Source organism: Pteronotus mesoamericanus, unplaced genomic scaffold (assembly GCF_021234165.1).
Source record: "Pteronotus mesoamericanus isolate MK-2021 breed Mesoamerican mustached bat unplaced genomic scaffold, CSHL_Meso_final contig_41, whole genome shotgun sequence".
Lineage (NCBI taxonomy): Eukaryota > Metazoa > Chordata > Mammalia > Chiroptera > Mormoopidae > Pteronotus > Pteronotus mesoamericanus.
The window spans coordinates 1,293,621-1,317,138 of NW_026555152.1; the positions used below are offsets into that span (position 1 = coordinate 1,293,621).

The 23,518-nt window shown below is 41.1% G+C and overlaps 1 protein-coding gene across 1 annotated transcript in view; it reads right to left on the reverse strand.

Moving 5' to 3' along the window:
* Window positions 1-20,045, reverse strand: part of B3GLCT (beta 3-glucosyltransferase) — an 89,393-nt gene extending 69,348 nt beyond the window's left edge. The window contains exons 1-4 of the mRNA XM_054577089.1: window positions 20,018-20,045; window positions 18,956-19,005; window positions 11,121-11,160; window positions 4,986-5,095 (exon numbers count right to left, since the gene is read on the reverse strand). Coding sequence (XP_054433064.1) covers window positions 4,986-5,095; window positions 11,121-11,160; window positions 18,956-19,005; window positions 20,018-20,045 — 228 coding nt within the window. The remainder of the gene's footprint in view (window positions 1-4,985; window positions 5,096-11,120; window positions 11,161-18,955; window positions 19,006-20,017) is intronic.
* Window positions 20,046-23,518: the final 3,473 nt, after the last annotated feature.

Sequence of the window (23,518 nt, forward strand, 5' to 3'; positions counted from 1 at the left end):
ATAGCTACAGCACGTCCTCAAATAACATTGTTCATTCAATATTATTTTGTTATAACAATGATGATTAAAAAAACTGATTCCCAGTGGGGCTACTGTCTGTGCGGAGTTGGCATATTCTCCCCATGTCTGCATGGGTTTTCTCCTTGTCCTGTGGTTTCCTGCCACATCCCAAAGATGTGAATGTTAGATTAGCTGATGTGTCTGCACTGTCTCAGTCCAAGTGAGTGTGGGTGGGTGTGCACAGCCCTGCAATGGAAGGGCACCCTCCTGGTGAAGTAAGCTGCTAAGACAGGCTCCAGACACCTGTGACCCAGGACTAGAATAAGCAGGTTAGAAAATCACTATCTCACTTGTTTTTATTCATCTTTCTTAAATGGGTGTATAGCTCACATTGATTTCAATGTTTATTATTAGAATTGTCAGGGGTCTTTATTTAAAAGTTCGATGATGTTTTTGTGATCAGGAATATGCCCTAGGAACATAATGCTTGTTTCTACCAATTAGCCTAGAGCGAAAGTGGTTTCATTATGCATCGTTTCTCTTAAAGTTGCAGTTCCCAAGAACCTATCAAGAATGTTCAATGAAGACTGACTGTATTTGGGTATTTATGGCTGGCTTTGTGCTAGGAAAGAATTTCAGAATAAGAAAACTATGCTATTTTATCATTAAAGGGAGGCTTCCTTACTATTTTAGTCCATATTCCATTTATTATCACAGAAATCAAATGCTGGAGGACAGGGGTTTGTTTAATGAGATTGTTTAATTATGTGTCTTTAAATGTAAAACCCGTATTGCCACCTAGTGGTCATCTGAGTCACCTACAAAACAGGTTGTACAAAGTGCCAATCATAAATGTCCAGGATAATAAAAATTAAGTGTATGCACACAGACTAAATAAGCACAGAATAAAGTGCAAGAAAAGTTAACTACTTTAGATCAATAGAGCTGTTCTCTACACTTTAGAAGACGAGAAAATGCATCAATGACATTACAGTTGCTAACTTTGTGCTTGGCATTATTCCTGGTATTCTGCGGGATGTGGGGAGGGGCAGAGGGGTTTGGCTTCCCTCTGACTCTGAGGGTGGGACAGATACCATAGAGGACCAACGACAGGCAGGGTGCCCACACAGGGCACCAAACAAGCATTGAGGTTACCAGAAGGGCATGAAGGAAAGTTCTTCAAAATAACAGCAATAACAACATGCAGCCACGGGATGGATGAACCTGGAGGTCTTTATGCTGAGTGAAAGAAGTCAGTCACAAAAGACAAATATTATATGACTCCACTTATCAGAGGTCCCTAGAGAAGTCAGGTCCATAGAGACAGAAAGTATGGGGGAGGGAGGGCCTGGGTTGAAGGATGGGGACAGAGTTTCCATTCAGAATACGAAAAAGCTCTAGAAATGGGTTATACAATATAAAGGTACTTCACTATAAAACTACACTTAAAAATGAATATGATGGCAAATTTTACGTTGTTATGTTCTTTATCACAATTAAAAATAATAACAGTGACAGTGGCAGTGGCACCAGCAACAAGGAAACCCTGTGTGGGCCACCTCCTGAGGCAACTGCACAGGCAGGGGTCCACAGCAGTCTGGTCACATGGACAGGCTGAGGCCCTCTCATGAGTCCTCTCTGGGGAACAGAATAGAGCTGATAACTGCGTACAAGTCTCAGGTTCCCTGATGGCCCATGAGGCACCTTCTCTCTTTGTCCAGAGAGGGCTGCTCATACTCTGTCCAGCCCCAGCATGTGGGGTTCCCCAACGTCCCCCGAGGGTCCCACTGCCCCACTGGAAGCAGCACCTTCCAGCATACAGGCACTACCTATGAAGGCTGCGAACTCCCAAACCCTCCATCTGCTGCCCAAGCCTTTCTCCTGAGCTTCATGTTTTCAGCCCCTAGCCACTGATAACTCCACCTCAGACTTCATTTACAGAAACCTCAGTCATCTATCCACACCCCACAAACCTGCAAATTCATCAGCATCAGATGGTGGCCCCACCCCACCCTACCTCATGTGGGCCCAACCTTCCCCAATTCTGGCCCAGTGTCACCCCAGCCACCAGGAGCCTGGCCAGCTGCACCTCTCACCTCAGTCCAATGATTCTGAAACTGTCTGCAACAAAGTGGGGTCTCCATCTACTTTGGGCAGCATTGCCCTGGACGAATCCAAGGGCCTTAGAATTAGGATCCCTGCTGCACTCTTGACAGTCGTAATGCTGCCACCAGAGCGAGGTTCTTAAAATGAAAATCTGAGCAGGTCAATGCTCTAACCACTCTCCCTAGCAGTAATTCTCAACAGGGAACACTGTTAGTACAGGGAGGAGGGGTTGCTCCTGTACCTCCTTCCAGGGGGCAGGGACACTAAGTGTCTTGGACATAAAGGAAATCTCTCTCCAAGTGCCAGTAATGCCCCTGCGAACAGTCTGAGTCCTCATCGGAACACACAGCTTGCCTGCGGTCAGGTCCCCAACAACTGTCTGGGCCAGCCACCTACTCTGCCTGCCTCCCACTCTATACCCACCTCAGGAGGGCAGGCAGGGCCCGCACACACTGTACTCCTGCTTCTCACCTGGCTGCCTTTACCTGGCTGTCCACCTGGAAAGCCCTCTCCCACTCCTACCCCTTCCCAACCTACCTAGTACCGAATTTTTTATTTAATATTGTTTCTTGTATTGTGGTAAGAACACTTAACATGAGTTCTGTCCTCTTAAAAAAATTTAGGTGTACAACAGAGGATTTTTGGCTCTAAGGACAATTTTGTAATTCATATCTCTAGAGTTTATGACTATTGATAACTCCTTACTGCCCCTCTCCCCATAGCCCCTGGTAAAACCCTTAGTCTTTGACTCTGTGAAGTTGACTATTTCAAATGCTGCCTACAAGCAGAACCACACAATGCTTGCCTGTGTCTGCACTTCCTCTGTGCTTTAGAAGTGCCCATTTACAGGCCCATCTCCTCTCTGAGACTGTAGGTTCTGCCAGTGCAATGACCATGGCTTGCTGATCCTTGAACATCCAGTACTTTGCCCCCAGTAACTCTGTCAACACTGAATGAGTGAATAAGAGGTTCACACATAAATTCTTTCATGGACTAGACGAGTCCCTGACATGTACACAAAATCCTGACTTTAGCAGAGATGTCAATTTGTCTGAGTCTTCACTATTTTCTTTCTTTCGGTGAGTAGAACCCCTTAGGTTTGGCTGGATCCAAGGCCACCCAACTAGACATGACCTTTCGCAGCTGAGTTGTGCCCATATGGTTATGTTCTGGATAACCATATGTTGGGGGAAATGCTGAGTACCACTTTAAGGTCACATCCTTAGCAGGTACATCCTTAGCAGGAGGCTGCTTGCCCTCCACACACTGGAATGCAAATGCAAGAGTGGTGGCCAGCTTCCACCATGAAGATGAGGGCTCCTTAGCCCACAGTAAAGTAGCAGGGCAGAGGACCCTGGTACAGAGCTGCCTGTTGCTGGCTGCCCGCAACTGCACTGTTTGGGAGAGAATGTAAATCTCCATCTTCCTTAAGTCATTGTTAACAGTGTCTGTGTGAAAGCAGATGAATGACTTTTCTCATCTTTTCCATATTGTTTCTCAAGATTCACTTAATCATACGATCATATCTTCCTAGCACAAACTCATCTGATTGCTTAGTTTGGAGTAATTGTCACAGCCCAATAGAGCTACACTCTTTAATGCTTGCCAGGATCCAAAGGAGGGGTTACGGGGGCTACTGGCTACCCTCCTCCCCACAGAAGCCTCCCCTGTCCACTCCAATAGGGCCTCCACAGACCAAGAGGAAGGAGCCCAGGCAGTCAAGGGGGTGGCATGTCTGCCTCTCTGATGAATTCAGAACGACTTTATAGAAGAAAAACTCTAAAAGCTGGGTGTCCAGAGAAAGAATTTCAAACTCATCAAGTTGTTCCTAGCACCAATCACAAATAAATAAATAAACAAACAAACAAATAAATAAATAAATGCAGGTAATTGTTTCCTCCTCCTTAGAAGGTGTGATGCTCTAAGCAGGGGAGCCAAGAACCTGTCCTTGCAAGGACACGAGGAGGCTTGTGTAAATTTTATATGTGAATAATTTCAAGATAAAGCACAATAAACCTTAATCTCAGTGGTTACCTTAGCCTTCACTTTTACTAAGGTGGCTAATTTTCCAACCCTCTGTTTCCCAGTCTCCACCAAGAGAGGGACAACAATCCATCACACATACACATCTCCTGTCAGAGTTCTCTCAGAGATGACCACGGGATGGCATTTACCTACAGACAAGCACTGTGTCTTGAAAGCCACAGCAGTGTGGAGCAGCAAGCGCGGAGGAACTTGTTTCTGCTTGGCCAAAGAAGAAAGTACTGATGTGGCAGCGCAAGAAAGTAGACCTTCTTCTGTCCCAAAGCTCCAACACTAAATTCAGCTCATGCCTATTTTAAACTGTATCAAAATGCGTCTGTATGTATCGATCTTTTTCTCCATGATCCTTCTTGGAAATACATTATAAATCAAATCAAAAGTTCAATTACTAATGTCCAATTAAATCACAGATTAAGGAACTCACAGAGGAAATATCACACTGAGGTTAATGAAAATGTTATTTCAACATGAAAACTGCCTTAGAACTTGTTACCAAATTGTAAACATTAATTATCTCTGCTATTTTAAGCCCTACTTTAAAAAAATTTCTTCTTTATATCATATTTTATAACAAAATCACCGTAGTCCTACACTATTATATGAGTCTCTTAAATTAAAAACTCAATATATGTAGTAATTTAGACTATGATGCTTTGAGCAGTAGCAATTAACTAGCACATTTTAAATCACAAATAGTCAATACTAAAAAGCAAAACAAGTCAGAAGAGCTATTGTCATCTACATAAAATTGATTCTCTACAGACCAAGAGCTCTGCAAAATACACATGTATCAATACATGGATATTTAGCAGGCATCCCAAGCCATTGCTACATACCTGCGTGAGATCTGCAGCTTGCTTTAAGATGCTTTTCCTTAAGTCTTCTGCTCTCTTTGCATGAAAAGAATTACTTTGACTCTGGATGACAAATACAATTCCTTTTAAATCTAGAACCAAAAAAGAAAAAAGTTTTCAGGTATTTGCTTTTTCACAACAACTGAAATAAACTTGAAAACAAGTTTTAAAAAGAAAACACGCTACAAGATAAGCCTTCAGGAAATAAACTCTTAGGGAAAAAAAACAATTTACATGTAATTCTAGTGATAAAATCTGTCTTTTGAAATTGATCCGCAAAATTTCTTTCCTAGAGACTAGCAAATAAATAAACTCAATGTACGAGACCAAGTTTATAGTAACAAATTATGTATTTTCTCTTGCCTGTCAAAAAGAATGACTGTAAATAAAGTATGAAAATGTCTAGAACACTAACCCCCCCTAGAAGCAGAAAATCTTGTTTGCAAGTAGGCTTTTAACAATTCATACATAATCCTAAATTGTGCTGTTACTTGCTATAAGTTGAATTATGTCCCCCAAATTCAGATTGAAGTCCTAATCCCCAGGATCTCAGAATGTAACCTTAGTTTAAACTTGGTCTTGTCATCAAGTTAAAGTAAGATCACTACTGTGGGCCCTAATCCAATATATTCGGTGTCTTTAGAGAAGGAGGAAATGTGGATACAGACACACAGAGAGAAGATGATGTGAAGACATGGTAAGAAATATGCTGTCTACAAGCCAAGGAAAGAGACCTTAGAAGACACCAACCTTGCAAATGCCTTGATTTTACACTTCCAGGCTCCAGAACATTGAAAAAAAGTTCTGTTATTTGTGCCACACAATTTGTGGCACTTCATTGCTGCAGCCCCAGCAAACTAACACACTACCTCAAGACTCTTCTGGATGGCCCTTCAAAGTGACATTTAACAGTGACTGCGTATGTCCCATGAGTCTACAAATAAATAACTCAATTACCCATGCCCTACCTCATAGCATCCAGCCAGAAATGAGCATTCTCTTCAGGAAAACAGCCACAATCCCACAGAAGCAGGGTTCAGCAAGAACTGTTGCTTAACAGCTCATCTATGACAACACAGGCCACACGGGCAGAACTTGCCGGCCCCCTGAAGACTCACTGAAAGGCTGGTGGCTTTTCTACAATGACCGACTGGGTGGAATCCTGCTGTAACACGCCCACCTGACCAGGAGGACTATCAGAGGCAGCCCTGAGCAGAGATGGTTGCTCAGGCCCCATGTGGAGAAGCACATTAGCCTCCCCCCTTTCTGAACCTGTAATAAGGAAGCAGATTGAAACCTCCATCACATCAGCACCCTGCCACCAGATGGGGTGTTGGGAGAAGGCAGTTGTCAAAAAACTATAGCCTCCGGCAAGGTTTAGAGCAAATGGATGAGGGGACTATCCCCCCACCATGAGCCTTTCCCTGCAATACCTTGACTCAGGGACACTAATTTGGTTTTAATTTTATTCAATTATATTTTATTGTTCTGATGTTCAGTTCTATAGTGCCATTCATTTATTCACTCACTCAACCATTCATACAACAAATAGCTCCACAGTGAGCCACCTAGATCCTAAAATAATCCCAAATGCTTTTTCGTTAAAATGCAATTAAAAATGTACCATAAAAGGAAATGCTGAACAACCTACTGAATATGACCTCTTTGCTTTCCATTAGAGAATATATACATGTGCAGATTCTACATATTTATCTCTACTCTAAATCAGCTCCTGGCTCTATAAATCAGACACCCAGAAGGACTTACATTGTGTCTTCTATTTCAACTAAAACATAACCTTCCATCTACTACATCTGAAACATTAATACAAACCAACATATGAAAAGAGGAGTTATAAGGACTTACTTTTGTGAAAAATGAAGTAAAACTTCAGAGAATAATTTTTCCAAATTTAATAAAGTTGAGGTTGCACATTCCCAATGACCCAGAAATTCTACTGCTATTAACAGTCACTGAGAAATGTTCCTGTGTGTATAAAAGGGTCTATGACAAGTACACTCCCCACAGCATATGCAAAAGGAAAAACTGGAAGCAACTCAAATACTCACTAACAAGAGGCACAAATCAAAATACTACTCAATAATAAAAATTAACTAGTCCTACGTGTATCAACCTCAATGGATGCTGGAGATGAACTGTACAGGTGGAATGCTGAAAAAAGTAAGCTGCCAAGGAATAATTATATAAATCAGTAGTTTACAAAAACATAAGCATAAAGTGGATATGTGCTATGTATGTAAGCAGACATTGTCCATGTATCTGATATGAGTGTAAGATTATTTGAGAATGATAAACAGCAAATCTGGATAATGGTTCAAAGGCTTCAGCTGTGTAATAGCATGTAACGAACATGTAGGATGTCATTACATTATCTCTTTGTGGCTTTTTGTATGTTCAAAATAATTCGTAATGAAATTTTTAAAAGAGCAGATCCATGCGTCAAAGGCTAATCCTGCTCTCGCCACAGTAACCAGCTCCCGCCACTCCTGTCAGCAGAACTCCCACCGTCTGCAGATCATCCAACGCAGGGGAGAGACTTTGTAAGAAGAAATAAAGCAAACTCTCCCCCTTTTCATATATTCGGGTCATGTGCTGTTAGCTGTATGTGTTTCTCCTGCTATTAAGGAATCACTCCCTTCCTGTTCCACATGCTTTGACCATGCATGCTGTGTGCACTTACTCAGCAAGCATTGCTGAGTCTCTACCAAGTGCCAGGATCTGGGACACAAAGGTGACTGAGCAGTCCACGCACATCAGCACCTGATTCTAGTGTACCGTTGGCAGGACTGCAAGCTGGTACAGCCACCACAGAAAACAGTATGAAGTTTCCTCAAAAAAACTAAAAATAGAACTACCATAGCACCCAGCAATTCCACTCTGGGTATTTACCTGAAGAAACCCAAAACTAATTTGAAGAGATTTATGCATCCCTATGTTCATTACAGTGTTATCTACAATAGCAAAGAGATGGATGCAACCTAGGTGTCCACCAGTAGATGAGTGGATAAAGAAGATATGTCACTCATATGCATGCGCGCGCACACACACACGCACACACACACTCACATATGCACACAATGGAATACTACTCGGCCATAAAAAGAATAAAATCTTATTATTTGTGACAGCATGGGTGGACTAGGAGAGTATTAAGCTAAGTGAAATAAATCAGTCAGAGAAAGACAAATACCATATGCTTTTGCTTTTATATGAAATCTAAAGAACAAAACAACACAAAACAAAAACAGGCTTGTAGAAACAGAGACCAAAAGAATGGTTGGCAAAGGGCATGGGTAGGGGATGGGCAAAAAAGGTGAAGGGAATGTAGTCAAAAATATTTTGATAGTTTGCACTGTGACAGATGATTGCCAGAATTTGTGTGGGGTTCACATTGTAAGGTATCTAAATGTTGATGCTGTATTGTATACCTGAAAGTAATATAATATAATATTGTATGCTATCTATACTTAAAAAAATAAAAATAAAATAATTTTTGTTAGAAAGAAGGTAGGCCATCCTACCACAAAGGCAAAAATACAAAGCCAGAGCTCACAAGGGGAAACTGTGAGGACACATAGGAGAGGGAGCCAGTGCAAGAAGAGTGTCTGGGAGGAGCTGTTTCCTGAGTTTCCTTTAAGAAGCAACCATTCCTTCAGGCTCAGGCTCGGAGGGTTGCCAAGCAGCAGCAGCAGAGACAAGTAGGATTATCACTGAGACCACAGTGGCCTTATCTCTGCAGCATCCCTGAGAGGGTGAACAGGGAGTGTATCAGGCATTTCTGAAAACAAGATGCAGGGAACAGTCAGTGATAAAGTTAGAGTGGGAGACTGGCTCAGCCAAATCAGTCAGCAAGGATTTACAGGCCTCACTCAGAGGCTGGGACTCCAAATTAATAGCTTTCAAACTGGGGATGAGCTCAGGAGCCACCTGGGACCCCAGACAATGGGGTCCAAATCTTCACTGCTCCCACTGTCCTCCACTCTCTTTTCTGGGGGTCCATAGGACACAGTGTCCTCATTTCTTCCTCTGGGAATTTAGGACACGGCAGGTATGGCTAAGGAATAGGATGCTCATGGGGGAGTTATAGGCAATGAGGCAAAAAAGGAAGGGTGCTCCCACTTCTTAAAACCTGGTAATAGAGACAGAAACTCATCTCCTCCTATTCAGCCCTAGCCCCTTCCAGAAGACAACCAGGTGAGTACAGTTTAGTGCCAAAAACAACTTATGTGCTTTAATTCCTGCTGCTCTTTATATCAGCACCATGAAATATTTTCTGACACGTGTTCTCAAGCCTCCCCCAATGAGCCAAATCCTGGTGGTGTCTAAATCGCCCAACAGAGTCTTCTCTGCTGACACCTTCTGACCTTGTGATTCTCAGGCTCCCACTGACCAGTCCCTGGAGCTAACAAGACAACTCCACCACTTCCTCTCACTTTGGCTGCACATCTCTAAACTCAGTGCAATTTGTTTTCAGCCAACACTGTCACCACTCAAGACAGATTGTCATTGTTTCTCCTCCAGGAATGTGTAACAAATGGGCAGTACACTAAGTGCCTGAAAATAATGAGTGTGACAAGAAGATAAAGAGTTGAAGCCAGTGGAGAGCTGCAGGGAGTACTAAGTACAGGCAACAGAACCAGAGGTGGTTAGAAAAGGTCCCTGCAGGAGAAATAACTCTTCTGTGAAGGCAGAAGAAATCAAAGGTCTTCTATTTCTGCAGGTGCTGATCACCTGTCATGTGCCAAACACTCTACTAAGCACTGATCCTTCCTGGTCAAAAATTATCTAGACATACAAATTTCACAAGGCTGGTGTTTTCCTGATGAGAAATCAATGTGGCTTCTTCAGATAGTACAACAAGGAGGCTCATGATTTAAGGCTCAGGGATAAGTATGCACACATGCACTCACACATGAAGAGCCACTCTCCAGTTATGTGTCACTTGGTAAGAACAATGTCACTAATGAATCTACAGATTAGGTAATAAGCCAGAAGAGAAAAAGAGACTGCCCGCTTTGGAGATTGCCACCCATCCCTGAGTATCGTTGAGACCATGATCTAAGCACCCTGGCTCCTCTGGGCAGCTGCCTTAGGAGCCCCTGGTCCTGTGGACTCACTAAGATTGCAGCCAATAAATCCCCAGGGTCCTTTTAGGATGACCAGATACCAAGATAAATATCATCAGACTGGCCATCCATACTTGCAAGAATGTAGATTTCAGTTCCCGGTAACTTCCCCTTGGTCCTTTCAAAGCCATGTTCCCAACGATGTTCATTAGTTCATTTAATAACCATTTACTACGAGACCCATCAGCTCCCAATAAAGCAATGTGGCTCCTTAAATAAGGCTGTTCTCAGAGCCAGCAGACCCTCACCCATGCCCCGATGTTCCCCTGTGTGCAGGGCCTTAGATGCGCCTCCCCAGCACAGGCCATCCTCCCCACCCCACCCCACCTGCTACCCAGGTGCTCTCTCCTGTCTTACCAACTCCTTAGAATCCAGGCCCAGGAAAGAAGGCCTAGAAAGGAAGACATACCTTTTCCTTCCTGTCCCAGCCCGACTTCCAGGTCTCCAAGGCCCACCCTGGATGATGGTTACCTTCCAGTTAACACCCTGGGGCGTGTTTTCCACAGAACACACAAAAAAATATCCTCACTCATAGCCACAGCCCTGAAGACACAATATGCTGAGGGAGAAGGTGTATGTGGGCTGTAACAGAAGTGCAGTGTGTTTGCAAAGGAGCAAGCCATCCCTTCCACACCAGTGATCAGGAGGAGTCTGACAGGAGATGTGTCCGTGAGCTAACCTGAAGGGCAATTTGTGTCTGTGGGTCCACAGTGGGGGACCTGGCTGAAGGCAGAGGAAAGCACAAGCAAAGGCCACAGTGTGCCTGTTTCTCCCACTAAGTGTGGACCCCTAGTCACAGAGATGATATCTGACTCACTTCTGTCATCATCTGGCACAGCAACTGCCCTTATTGAAAACTCAACAATATTTACCCCATAAATAAATTCAGGAAAAAATGCATTTCACTGACTCATAATTTACAAGAAATATACCTGGGTACATATTCTTAACTTTAAACAAAATTACATACCTATGTCTTTTTTCCTTGACATACCATTTTTCTCCAAATTCTGTATTGAAAAAAAAAAAAGAGAGAGCAAAAGATAAATCTCATCACACAACAAAGTTAATAATGTGCTGAATGAATACATATGATACACACTAAAAATCTGGGGGGAAAGGAAATGAAGATGAGAGTTTGGAAATGTTTCCTTACAAACACTGACCAATATGTAGAGGGAAAAGTAAAAATGATGTCCTTCTATGTCAAGGCAGTAGCCTCCCATGGGCTCTCCCTTTCACATGTGGTTTTTTTTCAAACTGATTTTGAGAGAGAGATAGGTAGGGCAGAGAGAAAGAGGGAGAGAAACTAATTCAGGAAAACATCAATTTGTTGTTCTACTTATTTATGCATTCATTGGTTGAATCTTGTATGTGCCCTGACTGGGGATCAAACCCACAGCCTTGTGTCTTATATGTGATCTTGGGCAGTCACTTCATTGAGCTGAGGCTCTTTCCTCCTGTTTAACATGGAGCTAAAACGTAACTAGTTCAGTTTTCTGAAGGGTTAATTTAAAAACCTTATAATAACCTAAAAATAAAAAGGCTTTCAAAGTGAGAGGCAACAGCATTTATTTGAGATCAATAAGAATGGCTATTCGGGAAGCACTGACTAATTCAGGCAGAAGCCCAAATAGTGTTCTGATTACAAGATAAGGCCAATGGGTATTTATGAAAAAGGGAAGGGGAACAATTACATTAATAGAAGGAAGGCATTGCTTTTGGTGCAGATAACCTAACATAGTGATGTTTATTCTAAACAAGGTTTTGAATTTTCAGTTCAGTAGTCATAATTGTTCTCTTGTTATCTCTGCAAACAGTTGTTTGGAATACAATACTGCCTTAGGCCCAGTCCAAAGGTAACTCTGCCCTGTTTTTAGATTCCAAGGTTTGAGACATAAGACGTACAAGGCAGTTCCTCTGGAAAGGCAGCTCCAGCTCCATTTTAAAGTAGCTATGTTTGTTTTGGGATTTTTTTTTTACACATGTAAACTCTAAGCACTACAAACATCACAAATAGTATCAGTTCTGGCAATGTGTTCCCCATGAAGATGAACCCTGCTAATGAGTGTATTTATCATCATTTGGCTTGGATGTGCTGTCAAGAACGTTACCACAATGTTCTCTCCTACCTGAGAAGCTATGCTGGGACCCTGCAGGTTGTTGGCTTGCATTTCACGAGAATTCATGGGCACAGAAGGGGTATCTGACAGTTGCAGAGCTCCTGACAGAAATCTGGATGTGGGCAGAGAAACACCTGACCCTAATCTTGAAAAGATCAGGGAAGGAGCTCTGAAAAGATTTCTCTGACAAAGTGCCAAGTGGCAGTGGCTAAATCTGCCATTTTATTGTCCTCTCCAGCAGACAAAGGAATTTTCTCTCTAATAGTCCTTTTCTGCTTTCAACCACCACATGCTATAATTATGACAATCAGACAATGGCAAATATCATTCCATTTTCTTCACTGACAGCAACAAGAAATTACCTACAAAACTGGGAGCAGCTTAAAAGGTAAGATACACAGAGATGAATTCTCTTAGAATGCCAAAGGGACCATGACAACAGACAGGGAGGAGAGAGCAAAACATGGGGGAATGTCTATCTTTAGTAGTATTTTCCTAAATTATCTTTGTGTCAAGAATAGAAATAACAGAGACTGATAGGGGAATTCAAGAGTTAAAGATTTTAGCTTCAGTTATAGTTGATAGGCTTAAGTTTTTAATGCATGTGGAAAGCTGTTATTCCAGGAACTGGAATGCACGACCTACATGAACTCCAGCAGGTCAACAAGCAATTCAACTTTTGTGCCCCAAGGGGTCTGCAAGCAATGGAGATGGTATCTGAGCCATCATGTCCCAGAGAGAGAACTCTGAAACACAGATAAAGAATTGCTGATCAGTAGATAAAGAAGTACTAGGAAAAAATCACTGTGGGACTGCAATTCTTATCTGATTAACCTTTTTCCAAACCCCTTACCTACCCATTCCTTCTCCTTATAAAAAGATCAGCTTGAGATGAGATGTTAAGACATTTTTTGAGGGTACATAAATCACTGTCTTCTCAAATCACTGGCATCTGAATAAAACGCCCATATAGATTTAATCCTTGTCTCTATTTATTGATTCTGGTAGTGACAGGCAGCACTAATGCCGACTTTCCCAGTTTCAAAATGAGAAGATCCTACAGTTATGTATTTATTTGTTACACCTCAGAATCAAGTGACATTCTACTTACTCCTGATAAAACACATAGTTTTTGGAAGAGCCAAAGGAAAGAGAGAGACGCTAGAATGCTCAACCCACTTCTGTAAATGTGTGAACCAAAGCCAGGTACCATCATAAGTTAGAATGTGTGGACTCGTTGTGTCTTCCCTACTCTAAATGCCACTTGTGGCCAGGAGAACAGCTTGCCCTCAGAGAAAAAGCACTGGCCTTGGATTCAGAGGGGTCTCTTTGCCTCCAGCCCTAACTTGCCACCCCTGGGTCAAGATGCCCTCTCCTTGGGAAGCCACAGCTTTGGCTGCCAGATAAAGCTCATAGAAAGTTAGAAATTTTAGACCTAACGGAAGTATTGGAATGGGTAAAGAAAATGTGGTATATACATATAAGAGAATACTGTTTATCCTTAAAAAAAAAAAATTCTGACACATGCTACAATATGGATGAACCTGGAGGACACTGTGGACAAAGAAGGGGCCACAAACTAAACCTGACAAGCTCAGGGGAGGCATGCGTGGTGGCCGTACATGCTCAGAGACTGAACGTAACCATATAGGATGGTATGGACGTTAAAATTCCTAATTAAAAGTGGGCTGTGATGGGTAGTCACATCCTAGGCCAATATCTTCCTTGACAAAGGTCAATCTTTACCTTAACTGAGCGTGTCTATTGTCTTTCCCCATCTACAATAACATGTCTTTGGAATATCAGAGTAATACCCTTTTTCCTGACCCCTCAGGGCACAATCTCCCACCAGAGCATAAGATCAGGGATCCCTTCACTGTTATTGTTATCGTGTTAATTGTTGACTTTTTACTACCCTATACCCACCAATGTAAAAGAAGTATGTGTCTATCATTTTACTTTTTATCCAGTTCCATAGATTCCCCCACTTTGCCTTCTCTTGTCCCCTTAATGTCTCCCTAATTTATCACCAATGGATTTAATGTAACCCCCTTACATCTTGCCCTGATTCTGATGTATAAAATAAGTGGTAAAACTAATTTTTACCATTCTCTGGAGAATTTTCTTAGTCCACTGAGATTTTGCTTCCCAGTCACTGTCATCAGTTTGGCTCATAAAAATTCTTATAGGTTTCAACATTCTTAAGTTGACAACACTATTATGTTAAATATATAAATGGAGCCACTTTAAATGGAGCCAGAGCTGCCATCCCAGAGGAACTGCCTTGCACATCTTATGCCTCAAACCCTGGAATGTCAAAACAGGGCAAAATAACTTTTGGACTGGCCTAAAGCAACATTATGTTCCAAAAAAAAAAAAATGTTTGCAGAGATAACAAGAAAGCAGATCTTATAACTACAGGACTGGTGGCTACTGGACTGAAACTTAAAAACATTGTTTGGAATTAACATCACTATGTTAGCTTACCTGCACTAACAGAAACACCTTCCTTCTATTAAGTAATTGTTCCCCTTCCCCTTCTCACAAATACCCCTTGTAATTTGTCTTGTAGTTGAAACATTATTTGGGTTTATGCCTAAATCATTGCTTCCCCAATAGCTTATTCTTTTGGGTTTCAAGTTTCTTACCTCTTACTTTGCCTTTTATTTTTAGATTAACATTAATAAACCAGTCACAAAAAGACAAACACTGTAAGATTTCACTTATATGAGACACCTAGAATAGTTAAATAAGTAGAGACTAGAGGCTGGGGGAGAGGAATGGGGCATTATTGTTTAATGGGGACAGAGTTTCAGTTCTGCAAGATGAAAAAAATTCTGGAGATTGCTTGCACAGCAATATATATGTGCATAATAGTACTGAACTGTACACTTAAAAATGATTAGGATGGTAAATTTTATGTCATGGGTATTTTACCACACTTTTAAAAACTGACATTAAAGATGATCCAATCCAACACTCCCCTTTACAAATGAGATAACAGAGGTTCAGAAAAGATGAAGGATTCACCCATTGTCCAATAGTCATTCTAGCCACAGAACTAGGATTAAAATCTAGGTCTTTTGATTCCTTTCCAATGTTCCTTTCTTACACCCTCCCCCCATGAAAAATGCATGTCCAGCCTTCCTCCAGATGTATTCTTCAGAAAACATGCATCATTAGATGTGGAAAAATTTAAAGAGTAAGCTAGAAATAACACCTACAACAACAGTCACCTTCATCAACAAGTTGAAAGATAAACTATATCCCAAACTCAGAGACTGCAGACTCAGCAGCCTGAGTAAGCTGGCACCCCACTGGACTCTCCACCAGAGGTCTTTGTGAAAGCAAAGGAAAGCAACCAGAACTATAACTCCTTCCCTTTGTCTTCAATCACCACAGCGCTGACAAGCTGACACAACAGCTAGGAAATGATCAGCCATTGCCAATGGCTCAATTTGTAAACAGTAAAAATAAAATATCCAAGAAACGGTTGGATTAGGTGAACTGAAATAGAACCAAAACAGTCTTGAATATGATCTTCTTTGAGAAAGAAAATTAGACTAAATAAACGAACTGACAGAACATTCAGAATTATGTCTCCAGCTTCCTTCATGGAAAGGCTTAGTTCTCCCCCAGAAAAAAATGAAACACATGGTTTGTTTTATTATCTCTGCTGCTGTATGTTTCTCCCACTATCAATATCAGTCAAAATGTGCTTACTGCTAAAGTTTCCTAAGTCATCTGAAGTGCTACTCAGTTAAAAAGGTCTATACCTTATACCTCTAACCCACAAACAGCACCTACCCTCATCAAGAAAAGACTAATCCAAGTCACCCTTGTGCAGTTCGATTTTTTGAGGCACCATAGATTTGAGCACTTGCTATCTATCTAGGTGAGGCTTAGTTTGTACGTACATTCTTCATTAAAAAAAAATCCTCAAAAGAACGTAATATGAAATCCTTCAAGAAGGAAGAAGTGATAAAATGGCATCTTCTAGCCACTTGCCACCAGCCACCAGCACCCCTGAGATTCTGAGTGAAATTAGGTCAGCAAAATGCGGTCATTAAAGACCCCACTGTAAGGTGGGCCTGCGTATTTACTGCATCCACCAGTCTCTGGCTCAGGCCTCGGCTCCTCGTATGGACAAGAGGAACATAACTACAAGGCCCACTGCATAGGGCTTAATTAGATCATATTATGCTGAGCACAAGTGTCTGCCCAAAGCAAATGCTCAATAGCTGTTACCTGCCATTCTTTCCATCGTCATCACCTCCTTCAGATAACATCAACTATCACCATACAAGAAATTTAACTGATAAAAGCTGTAAGGCCTATAGTTGTCTTCTGATTTGTTTAGGTTCCTCTTAAAAGTCTGCATGGGACATTTCCTGCTGTCATATCAGGTGAACATTGAAACAGGGCCTGGCACTGTGCTACATGGTGGACACACACACACACACACACACACACACACACACAATCTTCAAAATGGCTCTCTGAGATAAACCCTATTATACCATCTTCTTGAAGATGCTGAGACACAGAAAGGTTTGGTAAGTTCCACAGCAGATTAGTGTTAGAGAAGGGCCATGACCTGCAGCAGTGTGGTTCTAGTGTCCAGCTCTATCCTTGTCACACAGGACATAATGCCACAAGCCACCACAGGACACAGGGCCAGGCCCAACTGCAGGTTGCCCAGGTACAGGGCCATGGCTGAGACAGCACGCGGGGCCTGAAGCATGAGCCTGGGAGGGCAGGTTTCCTGAAAGTGGGAGGGTCAGAACCCAGGACAGCCCCAGGACAGGGACCCAGGAAAGAATCCTGAGACAAGAGGCTGGGCCCAGTCAGGACCACAGGGCACTGGCAGCACTCAGGATTTTGAGGAGAAGCCACCAGCCAGTAACCCTGAACCATGTTTGGGGAAGGCCCCTAGCTCTGTTCGGCTGGGCTATATTCTGGCATGTACCCAAGTGAGCAGGGAGGTGAGGGGAGCACAGGCGGCTGCTCTAAGCAGCAATGACAGGGTAGATAAACCAAGGAGAACCCCACACTAACATGGTCATTTTTAAGAGCCGTAACTCCTTTTCTGTCTCGCAGTGTCATGTATGGTCTACAGGAGACATTTCATCACTGCCTCTTCTCATGGGATTAATGGCTGTTTTGGTTCTGTAGCCCAGGCACGGATGGGTTTAATGATATTCTTCAAGGGCTTTAATATCTTTGCCTGAAAAATGACAGTAAGATATAGGACTCCCCTTATCTCTATATTTAGATTTATATATATATATATATATATATATATATATATACACACACACACACACACACACACACACACATATACATATATATACACACATATATATACACACACACACATATATACACACACACACATATGTATGTATGTGTGTATATATATATTTTTAAGACAAAGGAGACATATATTTCTTCATTTGAAAAAATTAGGCAAAAACCTGTATTTGAAAGTATGTGCTATAATTTCTAAATTTATTATGTAAAATTTTAGTTCCCTATTAATAAACCTTGGGTAGCACTTTAAATTTATTATAAATGAGCCTCATTATTGCCAAACACACACACACACACAAACACACACACACATATTTTAAAGTGCACATGGCTGTGTAATAGAAAATTACAGTTTGGAAAACTAAAAATTTCAGAAATTTTGGATTCTGACTTCACCTTTGAATAGTCATGTGACCTCAGTGGAATCACTTAGCTTCTCTGAGGATAAATTTTCTCAGCTTTTTACAAGAACATTTGCTTTGCTAAGCAGTAACAGAATCATTGAGAAGATTAAATTAAATGTCTGAAAATGTTTAATTAACCATAAAGGATCTTAAAACCTTAAGGAATTATTGTTATTATTTTCCCTGTGTAGGAATCCCATAGTATACTTAGCACAGATAAAAGAAACATTCTACTTAAAAATGCTTTTATACTAATTGTGGGGTAAAAAAATAGTCAACTGAGCCTTAATATGACAAAAATAACTCATATTTTAAAATATCGTTTCTCCTTCTCATATGCTAAACTCATTTTGCACAAAGCCCACGTGGTAAAATTCTGATGAGTTTCTGGAATGACGTTAATGATGCAATGATGACAAAGCAGCAGCTCAGAGTTCTGGGCAAGTGCTGTCCCCTCTCAATTGGGGCCCCAAGTCCCAGTTTCTAGTTCTGACTGTACAGAGTCTGGGTCTCTTGGCCAGTCCCCAGGATGCCCTCTCAAGGGGCCACCCTCAAGGTGAGGGGTACTCAGGCTCTTGTGATTCTGGAAACAGTATAATCCTTTCACAGGCTGGGAAAGTTAAACCTAAGGTTAAGATGTAGTACAACTGGATAAAACTTGCTTGTGTCCAAGCAAGGCTTCTAAAATGTCTAACTCCACATCAGAACATCTTTTTGCTTAGAATAAAATTTGAAACCTAGTGGGCATGCTTTAACTATACTGAAGAATGTTTTTAAAAGCCAGCCTATCTGTTGGTTGTTGCTAGGGATTCAAAATCTATGTTGATCAACATTCATAAATTTGTAAAAATAAACAAATAAACTTAAAAACCATTGAAAGAAGAAATCATGACAACTCCCATTAAAGAAATCACAAACAAATCTCAGATGAGAAGAATAGATTGGATCATTAGAATCAGTACCTTAGATGGTGTGACCACTTTCTTCACATCCTTAGAAGCCAACACAAAAGCTGGAAAAAGGAAACATTTTTATATTAAAATAAGCAAATTAAAATTTATTCTCACATTGAACAGTTTTGTTCAAAATGAGAAAAAATAATAATACTTTAACAAGACATATTTTGCTCATTTTTAAAAGCAGCTCCATTGCCACAAACTAGAAACACTGGCCACATTAATCTCTGGACCTAAAATCATTTATCAGTGTAAAGCCAACATGTTTAGGCTACCAAGCTAAAGAAATACTCCATCAGAGAACTTAGAAGCTGTGTACATCATTGGGGTCTATAGACATAAACCATAAAATAGATGCACACAGAACACTGCTTCTTAAAAAACCTCAATTTTGGTACCATATGGTGAACAAAAAAACTTTCATGGCCAAAAGCTCTTATGAAAAAAAGGTTTTATTGAACCACAGGCTAGCTAGAAAAGGAACAGATCCTGGGATGTGCAGTCTAAGCCACCAGCAGCAGGACTGGGTGGAGAAGGGGACAATTCTGCTATCCTGGGGCTGAGGGGAGTTTTTATATGTTATGTTTCGGGGAAGAAAGATCTAAGTTGTTCTGAAGAGAATTTACATTGGTTACGATAGGGCGTGGGAAAGGGTGAAGGGGGACAGTTTTAGGATTGGTGTACAGTCTGTAAGGAAGAAATATTTACTATTTTTGATTGGTGGTGAGCACAGTCCTGAAAGTTCATGTACAAGCAGGATGCAGTGGTGTCTGCTGGTCACTCATAGAGCGTGGAGGTTGAATCACAGCACCAACAGACATTCAGGAAGGGGAGGAGTCTGTTGTTAGTTGGCCCGCATCTAATTAGTTAAATAACTCTCATCACTGTCTGTCTCTCACTTGTCACTGTCAAATTATTAGGACACCATAGCCATTTTTTTTTTTTTTTTTGGTCATTTCTTCAGCAAAGGGGAATTCCTGAGCATCTGGAGGGAAGAAATATAAATCCCCACTCTGGCAATTACTGCCTGAGCCTGGCTGCAATAACTAAATCTGGCACCGGCTTTACCTGTTGGGGTCGTAGATCTCCACCGCATGCGGGAGACTGAGAAGACCTTAATGAAGCCATGGTGTGCAGTGAGTGGGAAGGGTTAAAAATCATTCCCCATTTAGACAATTTCATGTTTTGAGTCAGAGCCCATAAGTAAAGATATCCCTAGAAACACATCTAGGCTCTGCATTTACATAAAATAAGTAAATGATGATGATGATGATGATGATGATGATGATGATGATGATGATCGAAGGAGGAGGAGGAGACAGGAACACTTGGAAAATGTAAAGCAACATAATAAACCAAACAGGAAGGTAAACTGGACAAAGAAAACAATGTTAATTTTACAGTGCCATTCTCAAAAGTATTTCACAGTTTGTTTTCTCCAACTAGCATTCCCAGGAAAAACGGACAATGCCATCCAGCAAGGACGTACTTCAAGGCAGGACAGGCAAGTACATGGGGCAGTAATTCAGCACAAAGCCTGAAGATGCTGGGCTCCAGGTGACAGAGAGGGAGAGAACCTTACCCACTAGGGTACTGCCCAGCCCCATTCCCAGACAGACTTCAACTCTCCATTGACATCTGCTCAAGGGAAATCATCTAAAACATAGTTGCACTAAGAAGCCAATCACTAAGGTGGTTTAATCATTTCCATTCCCAGATGACAGTTCAAAAGGCAGAATGAAATTGAAATGTAAGCCAAATGAACCCCTACATGTGGAATTTAGATAACAGCAGCTTTTACAGGAGGCCTCCCTGAGACCACTGCTTATAAATAGCAAATCCCCAACTCCACACCCTCCTCTTCCCACTCCCGTTTTTCTACAGAGCATGCACTACCACTGACACAATATGTATTTATTTGTTTATTTCTTATATTACATATTTGTTCATCATAAGTTCCATGAAGGCCAAAATGTTGTTTTATTTACTGTTTGCCAACAAATCTAGAATACAGCCATCACACACACAAGAAAATCAATAAATATTTATTGAGTGATAAATATGAATGAATGAATGAATGAATGAATGAATGCAAGCCTCCATGATGGCACTGGGGTCACATCACTTAAGGACTGTCTGTTCCTTATACTAGGCAGCATCAACCCAGTAGAATGATCCAGTTTAGTGCCCCCACCTTAGTTTATTTTCACTAGGATCTGACCTACTTTCTCACTTTTACACAGATATACACATACAAAACTGAAATCACTCATTGAGTTCTAAGAAGATAGGAGAGATTTAACACAAAACATCTTATAACCATTTAAATTTTGCTTATAGGTACTTAATTTTGGGGGGGGAGTGGTTAATATGGGATTATTTACCTCCAACCTAGTAAGAGGGTTGTTAACATTTACAACCCTCTATCAAATACAGAATTATTCACAAACATACAAGGAGGTCACAACATGTTAACCTGGCCAGGCACCACAGAATTTCAGAAAATAGGATATTCCAACAACTTGCAGGCTATAAAAACTGTGGTCAATCTAATATCGATGACAAAATACATATCCGCCAACCCCATCAATTCCTAATGCCAAACATGGACAGTCAGAGCTCTCTGGATTAAAGTTTACTCTTCTATTAAGAAAAATAACCTCAGTCAAACATGTTCAGTGACTCGCCACCTAATAACCAGCACTTAGTCTTATGTCAGTTTTGCAAGATCAGATGGCTATGTCAACACGGAGCCCCTGGCCCTTAGAATGCAGACTCTCTACCAAAGAAAACCTGTCTTTATTTGGTGGTACTAGTTCTGAAAATGACTAATACATCACCTTTCATAAGTAAGCAGCTAGCATTATTTGACAATGTTACTGTTTCAAGTAGGAATTACATAGAGAGAAGATGTTCCCAATAAATCAAGAGAATTCCATAAATCTTGCCTGTCATATTCAAGACCCCATCCTTCATGCCTTTGTTCAGGCAAAGCTTAGGAGAAGGCAAACATTTTCATTCTCTGCAAAAATACACAGGCTGCTGAAAACTCATCCTTTCTCCTCATCACTCTGCTGTGAAATTCAGAACTCCTTTTCCCCTGAGAGAAATACATTACATAATGTTTATTTATTTTTTAAAGTTATATTTTATTGATAATGCTATGACAGTTGTCCAGATTTTCCCCCTTTGTCCCCTCCACCCAGCACCCCCCTCTACTTCAGGCAGTCCCCCCACGATTGTTTATGTCCATGGGTCATGCATTTAAGTTCTTTGGCTACTCCATTTCCTATACTGTACTTTGTATCCCTGTGGCTATTCTGTTACTACCTATTTGTACTTCTTAATCCTCTCACCTCTTCACCCATTCCCCTAGACCTCTCTGCCACCTGACAGCCATCAAAACTACCTTCATATCCATGATTCTCTCTCTGTTCTTTGTATCTGCTGAGTTTGTTTTATAGACTCAATTGTTGACTGATATGTATTTTTTTGCCATTTTATTGTTCATAGTTTTTAAAAGTATATTTTATTGATCATGCTAGTACAGTTGTCCCATGTTTTTTTCCCCCTTTATCCCCCTCCTGCCAGCATCCCTCCCCCCCTTAGTTCATGTCCATGGGTCATCACATAAGTTCTTTGGCTTCTCCATTTCCTATACTATTCTTAACCTCCTCCTGCCTATTTTGTACCTACCAATTACACGTCTTATTCCCTGCACCTTTCCCCCATTTTCCCTTCTCCTTCCCCACGGGTAACCCTCCATGTGATCTCCATTTCTGTGATTCTGTTCCTCAGTTTTCTTAGTTTTTGTTTTTGTTTTTTAGGTTCAGTTGTTGATAGTTGTGAGTTTTTTGTCAGTTTACTGTTTGTAGTTTTGATCTTGTTTTTCTTAGATAAGTCCTTTAACATTTCATATAACAATGGCTTGGTGATGATGAACTCCTTTAGCTCTACCTTATCTAGGAAGCACTTTATCCATTCTAAATGATAGCTTTCCTGGAAAGAGTAATCCTGGATGTAGGTCCTTGCCTTTCATGACTTTGAATACTTCTTGCCAGCCCCTTCTTGCCTATAAAGTTTCTTTAGAGAAATCAGCTGATGGTCTTATAGGAACTCCTTTGTAGGTAACTGTCTTCTTTTCTCTTGCTGCTCTTAAGATACTCTCATTATCTTTAATCTTGGGTAATGTAATTATGACATGCCTTGGTGTATGCTTCCTAGGGTCGAACTTACTTGGGACTCTCTGTGCTTCCCAGACTTGCAGGTCAATTCATTTGCCAGATTGGGGAAGCTTTCCTTCATTATTTTCTCAAATTAAGTTTTCAATTTCTTGTTCTTCCTCTTCTCCTTCTGGCATCCCTATGATTCAGATGTTGGCACATTCAAAGTTGTCCCAGAGGTTCCTAAGCCTCTCCTCACTTTTTTTGAACTCTTGTTTCTTCATTCTGTTTCAGTTAAATGTTTATTTCTTCCTTCTCCTCCAAATCACTGATTTGAATCCCAATTTCCTTTTCCTTTCACTTTGATCCCTGTATATTTTCCTTTATTCCTCTTTGTATAGCCTTC